Raw genomic sequence first — 9,854 nt, 5'->3', positions numbered from 1 at the left:
GACCTAAACAGACATTTCTCCAAAGAAGATATACAGATGGCCAACAGACACAGGAAAGAATCATGCCATTTTGAATCCAAGCAGTCAGAATATGATTCAGATAAAAACAAATCAGCTACTCTTACAACAAGATGCATTACATTTTTTTTTTGGATGGATAGACAAGAAACTGTTCATAATGGTTACTTTTGAGGAGGGGGATTAGGGATGGGAGAGGGAGGACAGGGAAATGTTTGCTTTTCATTTTATATCTTTTCTTTACTGTTCAACTTTGATGACCATGTACAGATACCGTGTTGAAAACCTAAAAAACCAATTAGAAATACTACGCTCACAAACTTCACAGGAGAAATGAAATTTACCACAGGAACACGGACGCTTGAAAATCTAGCATCCGGTACAGCAATACTTAAAGATTTTTTCTACTGAAGTGTCCATAATGGCAGAGAAGGCTGAAAGGTTTCGCCCTGGGGTCTGAGGGCGGTGCCAGAAATGGTCCTCTATACACAAGAACTCTCTTTGCAGCTTTAAAACACATTCAAATTGTGCAATAGACTCTCTAACATATCCGCATCTCTTTTAATACAAAAATAATGGCTTAAATGACTTACCATCCACGACAACTGCCCCTGTGGGGAGGCACCCCTGGTTTCTTTCTCCAGCGGTTGGAGCACCCGGAGCACACTGCCTTCAGTGACTGAGCGGAGTGGCCCCTGGAATGGGGAGCACGGCTGTGTGCGAGCTGACCTGTATTCTGGCTCTCTCACCTGGAATCAGGCTTCACGGATGCTGTTAGGCTTTGAATAGTAACAAAACAACGGCATAAATTAGGGGGTTGCTAAGATTGTGTACCATCAATGTTCACATGAGCATAATGGACATAATGAATTCTATAGCACTATCCTGCACAGCTTGGAGAGATTAAAACCACTTTGTCTTTAAATTAAATTTCAAAAATCATTGAACAACAAGAATAGAAAGAGAGAGAGAGAAAAAAACACCTCATCTGTCAGCCACCCAATTGTAGGAAGCACCACTTCTTTCTTTCTGATCATTAATGCTTGGTCCTAGGTTTATTTTAATAGCTGCCAGCTCAGTGAGTCCACATCTATTGTAATAACCATAAAGGGGGCTTGGGTTCTCTTGTATTGTGGTTTGCAGCCGTAAGTGGAGAGCCTCTTATCCCCTTTCAGGAACAAATTCTCTGAAAAAGACCTAAGCTGAAGTTTATTTTATATAAATTCTGCAAAAAATAGTATGTGTAGGCTGTTGCAGAGAAAGAAAAGTGGATTTGAATTCATTTTTAAGTAGTTCTCTGCTTGGGCAGATCTTCATTCAACAAAGTGGATGTCTGATTATGAAAAACTCACATCAGAGTGCTTACTAGATGCCGGGCGCCATATTGATTGCTCTACACGCTTTATGTTACTTAACCCTCACTCTCAACAGCCCTAGGAAATATGGCTAGCACTATTAAATCCCCACTTTACAGATGAGGAAACTGAGACCCAGGATAAGTGACTCGCCCAAGGCCATACAGCTAAATAAGCAGCAGAGCCAGGATTCAAATCCAGGTACTTCTGATTCTGGAGTCCCTGAAATCTTAACTGTCTCATAATGATTATCACAGTTATCATTTATAGAGTGTTTATTATGTATGTTCTATGGTAGATGCTTTGCATAAATTCTTTAATCCTTGAAACAACCCTCGGAGGCAGGCATTATTATTATTCTCACTTTATAGATGAGGAAAACTGGGGCTTAGAGAAATTAAATAACTTACCCAACAGCAGAGTACGTGGCAGAATCCAGGCCTGATGCCGGTAGAGTTCTGGGTTTTTTTTCTTTAACAACTTTATTACCACACCTTTTACACATAGACACTGTATATATTTAAGGTATACAACTTGACGATTCAATATATATACATTGTGAAGAGTTCTCAACAACTAAGCTATACTACAATTAAGGTGCTTAGCCAGGGGGCACATAACAAACTCTACGATCCCCTGGGCACCAATGCCTGTGATGCAGACCCCGTCTGTGAGTGGCACTTAAATATGCCACTGTGCGAGATGTTCCTCAGGAATGTTTTACCTGTGCACGTGGACCACCTATCCTATCACTTCCTACTTTGAAATGTTGTGGCTTGACAGCCATGGTGCTTTATTCTTCATACAAATCTCACGTTACAGGTAAGATCCACTGGATTTCTGAGGCCTTATCAAGAGCTACAGAAATTGCAAACACACTCTCACATGGATCCCAAGTAAGGGTTTATCCAAAAACAACAAATGTCCTCCACTGACTAGGCTTATTTGCATGTTAGGCAAGATGCAGATGCTCCATTTCCTCTTTGTAAAATGAGTTTTGAGGTCGTGGAAGCTCTCTCCATAATCTTTAACAGCACTGCCGTCTCAGCACCGTGTAACTATGCCAGCTCTAATCCTCTGCTTTGAACAGGATTAAATTAAAATGACTTGAGACAGGTGAAGATAGATGAGGGAAGACAACTGGACAAAAGTTGCTAGCTGTTACCACCTTATATTTTACAATACTTCTGCTGAAATGAGGTGAAATTCATAGAACCACCATTCTAAAGTGAACAATTCAGCTTATTTTTCTTGATTAATAACCACAAGATAGGAAGGGTGGGTACAGAGTACTTTTTAGAGAAAGCTCATCAGCTGTGACTGTCCACAGGCAATGGACCAATGGTTTTTTGGATGCTTTGGGTCTGAATTTCACTTTGCTAATGTATTGGGAAGGTTGATGGGTCACACGACTGAGCTATTCTTTGCTAAGTGGATGGCTGAAGGTTGGTTTTAGAAGAAAGCTCTTCATCTCAGGAGATACTGTAGCATTTATTAAACATGTAGCATTTTACTCAAACACAGTACTTACTAAATTATAAAATGTACTTTTATATGAAAATAAACCACAAACAAAATTATATTTCAGGTATTTTTTATTTCTTCAAATTTGTTATTTTATCAGGAGTGACTAAAATAAAAAACATAATTGGGTCCCATCATCGTCATGGAAATGGCTTTAAGAGAAAACTGGTCAGGTGAATATTATTGCTTCCCATTTTCAACCAGTAAATAGTTGCCATTGATAAATAGACAGCCAACAGTCTGTCAGGAATGCTCAAGATATGTTATATAATACAACATGCCTGTTCACAGAAGAAGAAAAACTAGGAAATAACTTATGTGAACTTCTTGATTTCATCATACAAGACAAGCACAAAAGCACCACCCATGCCTCTGAGAACATTGGACCACGCGCCCTTGAAAAAGGCTTTGGCTCCTTCGTCACGAGCAATCTTCCTCCAGCAGTCAAGTGTGCCTGTGTACATGATATCCGCTGCAAAGGACAAAGACAAGGAGCTGGTGACCTGAGGCTGATGAAAAATCCTTAGGTTTAACTAGACTAAACCAGAGCCCCACCTCTAAGAGCTAATGTCAGTTTTTAAAAATCCAACACTGACACATTCGTGTGGGCAATACTGAAATCTTAATCTGGTGACTAGAGAACAACAGGGATACGCAGACTACCCGCTGGTCTTAACCTCTAATACCGTGGAAGCCTCTTGGGCATAAGCACCCAAAGGGCCCACTCAAAGGCAACTGTGCAGTAGACACAGACCAACCAACCCCATCTGCGATCTCAACAGACTGCCATTCTCAAAGACAGGCATGGCTAGTTTGTGCCCACAACATCGTCTTCTGCTCAAGCGGAACTTACTTCCTTTGCGCCCTGACTGCATCATCATGCGGCGACGCACTGTGTCAAACGGATAGGAAGTCAACCCAGCAACCGCTGTGACGGACTGTGCGATCATCCAGCTGATGAAGATATGCGTATTCTTGGGATCTGGAAGCATCCCTGAGGATAGGAAAGAGACACTTTTACCAGAAAGCAGAGTCCTCCTGGCTTGCTGTCTGCCACATCCCCTCATCCCCAACATCTCATCTGTACACAAAGGGCTGTACTGGGTGACCTTGGCTTCCTTCAGCAATTACAAAGAAATCTCTGGCTCCTGGAAAATTAGGATGGCACAACGATCTTATAAATGATCTCATGAGAACACAGTTTTGAAGCACACAGCAAACTTACCCTTCGCAGTGTCATAGATACCGAAGTAGGCAGCTCGGTAGATGATAATACCCTGCACAGACACGTTAAAGCCTTGGTACAGGCCCTTAATCCCGTCAGATTTGTAGATCTTAACCAGGCAGTCACCAAGGCCTCTGAATTCCCTTTCAGCTCCAGCTTTGCCCACATCGGCTGCTAGACGAGTACGGGCAAAGTCAAGAGGGTACACAAAACACAACGATGTGGCCCCGGCGGCACCACCTGATGCCAGATTCCCTGCGAAGTAGCGCCAAAACTGGGTCCTCTGGTCCACACCACCCAGGAAGATCTGCTTGTATTTATCTTTGAAGGCAAAGTTGAGAGCCTGGGTGGGGAAGTATCTGATGACATTGGCCAGGTTACCACGCCAGAAGGACAAGACTCCCTGCTCCTTGGGGATACGAACCACGCAGTCTATGATGCCCTTGTATTGCTTATCTGCAGTGATTTGCTTGCTGGCATGCTGCACCTGACAGACAAGGAGGAGGCCAACAGGGAGAGTTATGACCATGGAGAAGGGAAAAGGGAAGAGAATATATCATCTCAATGGACACCCTTAAAGGTTAGCTGGCTCCCACTTTCCCCAAATCTAGTCTTCTATGTCACACAGGCTGGACGCCCCCCCCCCGCGCCGAAACCTCTGACGCTGTCACAGGTGGAAGAGGTGATCTGCACCCTTAGAAGCATTAAGCCTCCATCCCTTTGGATGGGGAGGAGGCACCCTCAAGCGGACCCGTGACCTTTAGGCCTGGGAGAAAAGTCATTACCCTCAGACCCAGGTTCAGAAGCATCAGGGCGAGGCCCACGTCGGGCGCAGTCACCTTGCTGACCGTGGCCTACGCCTCAGGGTCCCCGGAGCGGCTTCCCTCCCCCTCTGGCCCCCCTCCTCTCCTGGAGGTGACCCGTGGGCCACCACCCCTACGCCCGTGCAGGCGCGCCCTCTAGAGCCGGAGCGGGAGAGCGCGCCGCGCAGGACGCCAGGCCGCGGGGACGCGCCGGCGGCTGCGCGGGGGAGGACGCAGAAGGGACACGCGCTTCCCGGCGCCGGCTTCCGGCCCGGCTAGGTCGGAGCGCGGCAGCCGGCTGCGAGGCAGCTCCACCGGCCGCACGGCCTCCACGGGGCTGCTATCTCCTTGCCGCGACCTTGAGGTCTTCGGTAAGGGCAGGTGTCCCTCTTTTCACGGCCGGCTTTCAGGCTTAGCCCTTGACCTCAAGGCCCGGGAGCCAGTCACCCCCGGGCTGTCCCATCCGAATTCGCTGCCTCCGGGATGCCCAGGCCCTGGGCTTCCTCCCCCGACCCTCCGCCCCTGACCCTTTCCTAGATCCTGAACTTCAGGTCACTAAAGCATCTCCCTCAAGTCTGCCTTTTGGTCCGACCCTGCGGCCACCCCTGCTCCCACGCTGCCACTTCCCTGGACTGGTCCGGAGGGTTCGTTCTCCCCAGGCCCTGGGGCACCGCTTCCCGCGCGACCCCCTCCCCCCACTTCCTGGTCGGGCTCTCGGATTCCGGGACGTACCTGCAGCAGCAGCTTGACCCGCTCGATGGGCGCTACGGCGGTCTTGGAGATGGCCGCGGCCACTCCACCTGCCAGGAAGTCCTTGGCGAAGGACACGGCGGCATCTGTCATGTTGGAAGGAAAGAGGAGGCGGGCGACTGCGGGAACTGCGAGAAACCGGCTTGGACTCCGGAGCTCTGGGGCGGAGCGACACAAATGGCCGATTTATATAGGGGAGGCCGGCGCCCGGGCGGCCGGCGTCGGGGGCGGGCGCCGGGGCCGCTGAGTGGCTCAGCGCGCGGAGGGAGGAGCCGTGGAGTCGGGCACCGGCCGCCCTCCGCGTCGACCCGGCTCGCCCGCAGCGCCTGACCCGGCCCGAGGAAGGGGTGGCCCCAGAGAGTACCGGCCCGCACGCGGGACCCTGGGGGAGGCCTGGGGGCGCGGAGGGAGGGCGAGGTCACGACGTGTCTGGACAAGGGTGAGGCGCGATATATAAGGGGACTCCAAAGAACAGACAAACACCCCCCTCCCAAACTTGGTAGTCAAGATAAATAATATTTAATGCAATATTTTAAAGAAAGATTCGTGTAGACAAAGTATGGCGCTCTGGCCGGTCGCCTGTTTCTGTAAATAAAGTTTACTTGGAGCCCCAGGGCTGGAATGAGGGTGAGGCAAGTGAAGGCAGGACCCTACAAGTGCAAGATGGGAGCCTGTCTTTATTATAAATTTCGAAACGTTGTTCATCATGGATTTTTGTATTCCTTTTGATATTTAAAAATAGTGCATTAAAATAATCATTCGTCTTGATTACTGAGTTGTTTAGCGCCCGCTTACATTTGGTACCAAGGCAAGTGCCTCACTGTCCTCACCCTAGACCTAGCACTTCCCTGGAGCTTGACGGGTGAAGCTAGAGGAAACTGGGGAACAGCAAAGCTGGGACACTGTCAGCGTGCCCCAGACCCCGGTTTGCAAATGCAGTTTAACAGAGATCTTGCCGGGAATTGGCAGAGGAGAGTCCAAAGAACTCGGTAGTGGGTAGGGAAATTATTTTAGCCAGAAGCCAAAGATAGAGGTTATACCGTTAAGGTTAAGAGGTTGTGTGAATTAGATTGGTATTTGGGTTCCTGGACCCCAGGTAAAGTGCTCTTGAGTTGAGTAGATTCCTGAACTCCAGAAAAGTTTAGAGGAATCGATAGAACTAGATTGACACCCATTGCGTCAAGGGGACAAGTGCTTACTGAGTCCCTTAATCTCTTCACTGGGGGAGCATTTGCCACACATGTCTTTAAAAACCTCCTTGTTAGCTTGAGTACACTCCCTCAGATTCAGAACAGGAGCTGAGAGTGTCATCACAAATCCTACGTAAGTAATCACAACCATGTTTATACAAGTAAGGATAACTGTTGAAAACTCCAACTGCAGCTGAGCCCTAGGTACCCAGCACACTGAAAACATAGGTGGCATACCCCTCACTTTACTTTCTTGCCCGCTCCCACCTTCTCCAGATCTGCCCATTAAAGGACCCAATTCTAGGATTCCTCCAGGAATGTCAGGTCCTTCCTCTAAGTATACTTTGCAATTCCTTAGTCTTCCCAAGAACCCCAGCAATCCGAAGTGTTGAGCACACACAGCAAGTGTTCAAAGAAGAGAAATTTTCACTCCAGCTTTGTTGATCCTGGGGGCTATCTTTGACCTGTATTCTCGAGAGGCCGCTATGCTCTTGTTAGCTGATCATAATAGAAATGCAGCTGGATATAGAAATGACCTTGCTGTGCAATTTCAGTGACAGAGTGTGTTCTCTGAAAGCGGTAGCCAATCCTCTACCTCTACTGGTGAGAGAAGGAACAGCTAAAACAAAAAAAAAATCTCTGGAGCATTTTGTTTAGAGGGAGGTGGGTTTTAGAATGCATTTCAAAATACAATTCAAAACCTTTCTAGTCTGAACTCTTGACATTCTGATGAATGCATTTTTATTCAAATATTAATTACTCTCACCCACCTTACCATCACGTATGTACTTTTTTCTACCTTTCATTGGCTACATCTGCTGCTCCCTTTGAGCATGATGTCCCTACCATATTCTAGTCCAAAGCTCTTTTACTGTTTCAAGCACCTCCACATTTATTGTTCTGTTAGATTTCTCTCTCTCCACAAAAAGATGATCAAATAATTACATAGAATTTGTCCCTTTTCAGTCTTTGGGTGCTTAAGTGTAGTTTTACTGAAGATGAAATACATTTAAAAGCGAGTCCATGTCATGACTTGGTATTTTGCTAAATCTACTGTGAGCTGGAGCTCTCCTGGTTGCCAATGACCAGGTGTACCTCAAGGAGTCAGATGTTCTCAAAAGTGTCAAGGTCATGAAAGACAAAGACTGAGGAACTGTCACAGATTTAAGGAGACTAAAGAGAATGACAGGTTAATGCAATGTGTGATCCTGGATTGGATCCTGGACCAGAAAAAGGACATTGATGGTACTATTGAAATTTGGATACATATCTGTAGATTAGTTAATAATAGTCTACCAATAGTACTTTTAGTTACAGCGGTTATGTAAGATGTTAACATTTGGAGCAGCTGAGTGAAGGATACATGGAAATTCTTTATACTGTTTTTTGGGGGGCAACATTTTTATTTCTGAAAGTTAAAAAAATGAAAAAGTCGGGCTTCCCTGGTGGCGCAGTGGTTGAGAGTCCGCCTGCCGATGCAGGGGACACGGGTTCGTGCCCCGGTCTGGGAAGATCCCACATGCCGCGGAGCGGCTGGGCCCGTGAGCCATGGCCGCTGAGCCTGCGCGTCCGGAGCCTGTGCTCCGCAACGGGTGAGGCCACAGCAGTGAAAGGCCCCGCGTACCGCAAAAAAAAAAAAAAAAAAAAAAGAAACCAGTAGCAAGAGTCCAGGAAAATAGAGACTAATGTCAATGATAATGATGTTGATAATGATATATGGCTAGTCAATTCATCAAAAACAAATTCCTCCTGTGAGACATAGTGGGAGCTCTGTGTTAGTAACTATTGTGTTCTGGAAGTTGTGTAGAATACATGTATAATTAAGAAAGAAAAACTAAAGCTAAGGCAGTGCCTAGTAACTCTCAGAAAAAACAAGGAAGAGGGTCAGAAATGATACTTAAGGCCTCAGTTATCTATGTACTAACACACCCAGAGTATGGGTAATAAAGTGAATGTAAAATGTCAATACAAGCAAGAAAACGCAATTTTATAGGTATTGTTCAAACTTGATGGAATGGGACTTCTGACTGGCATCAGGAAAAGGAAGGGTAAACCTGGGTCAGAGAGATACCATATAGAAGGAGAACAATTCATTGGCGGGAGGGTGAAAAGCATTCCATGAAAATGAAAGGGAGAGATGAAAGTGATTGTCATTGTGGAGGCATATCTAGAGACTGCCTAGATAGATAAAAGCTATGAATAGTACTTCATAAAGCCATCACCTAGACTAGAAATGTTGATCAGGGACAAAAACCATCTGAATATCTGCTGTTGGTTTCATTATTCTGATAGCAACACACTGGATAAATTCTTTACTCTCTTGCTGATAATTACAGTTCTCAGAACACTGAAGAAGCAATGAGGTAAATTGCTAAACTAGGCTTAATCCTGATAATAAATAAGGAAGATCTGGTTAGCAAAGTAAAAGTGACAAGAATCTAAGGGAAACTGACCAAGACTGACTGGTCTGGATCTGTCAAACAAAAGAATGCTCGGCATAGTCAGATAGGTTAATTAACCTGTGGATTGTGTGTGTTAGACTGCAGAAGGATCAGAGAAAAGATAAATATGATCTCTTGGCCAAGCTCCAAACAGAAAGATAGCTCAGGAGGGTGAGAGATTCCCAAGATAAAATTCAGACCTGTACAATTTGGAAAAATTCCAATGAGAAATTAAAAAGGGAGAGATATCTGATAAATTAAATGCCCTTCCAGGTTATCCTCTGAGGAGCTCAAATTTTTAAAGTACACATATAGACGACACGGTGAGGGCTAGACTTCCAAGGACAAAGACCAAAGAGTATCACAGACCTCTAGGAACTGAGTCAGAAGGGCTAAAGTCCAGAATAAACCCAGGCTTATAAAATGGGAAGGACCACAATAAAGGTTTCTAATGTTCTATTTAGTGCAGGACATTTAAGGATAAGGAGCTAGACCATGTGTGAAGAAGAACTGAGGGTCTTACTTGACTGTGAGTTGGCAATGCCAAA

General features: G+C 46.0%; 1 protein-coding gene across 1 annotated transcript; it reads right to left on the bottom strand.

The window, feature by feature from the left end:
• Positions 1 to 2,950: 2,950 nt before the first annotated feature.
• On the bottom strand, positions 2,951 to 5,860 carry SLC25A5 (solute carrier family 25 member 5). The gene is made up of 4 exons (XM_024128235.1): positions 5,658 to 5,860; positions 4,123 to 4,609; positions 3,751 to 3,891; positions 2,951 to 3,369 (listed from the first exon to the last, which is right to left on the bottom strand). Exons 1-4 carry the CDS (start codon positions 5,766 to 5,768, stop codon positions 3,212 to 3,214), a joined length of 897 nt encoding a protein of 298 aa, XP_023984003.1. The 5' UTR covers positions 5,769 to 5,860; the 3' UTR covers positions 2,951 to 3,211.
• Positions 5,861 to 9,854: the final 3,994 nt, after the last annotated feature.

Source organism: Physeter macrocephalus, chromosome 21 (genome assembly GCF_002837175.3).
Source record: "Physeter macrocephalus isolate SW-GA chromosome 21, ASM283717v5, whole genome shotgun sequence".
Lineage (NCBI taxonomy): Eukaryota > Metazoa > Chordata > Mammalia > Artiodactyla > Physeteridae > Physeter > Physeter macrocephalus.
The sequence above is the reverse complement of the archived record's forward strand: the minus strand, read 5'-3'. Positions and strand labels throughout refer to the sequence as shown.

What these genes read in the sequence shown, in the direction of transcription:
- SLC25A5 (XM_024128235.1), bottom strand. Translation starts at nt 5,768, where the DNA reads ATGACAGATGCCGCCGTGTCCTTCGCCAAGGACTTCCTGGCAGGTGGA. An exon ending in GGGTCAAGCTGCTGCTGCAG is followed by an intron (nt 4,610 to 5,657) that starts GTACGTCCCGGA and finishes CTTGTCTGTCAG; the next exon opens with GTGCAGCATGCCAGCAAGCA. An exon ending in TATCTATGACACTGCGAAGG is followed by an intron (nt 3,892 to 4,122) that starts GTAAGTTTGCTG and finishes TCCTATCCTCAG; the next exon opens with GGATGCTTCCAGATCCCAAG.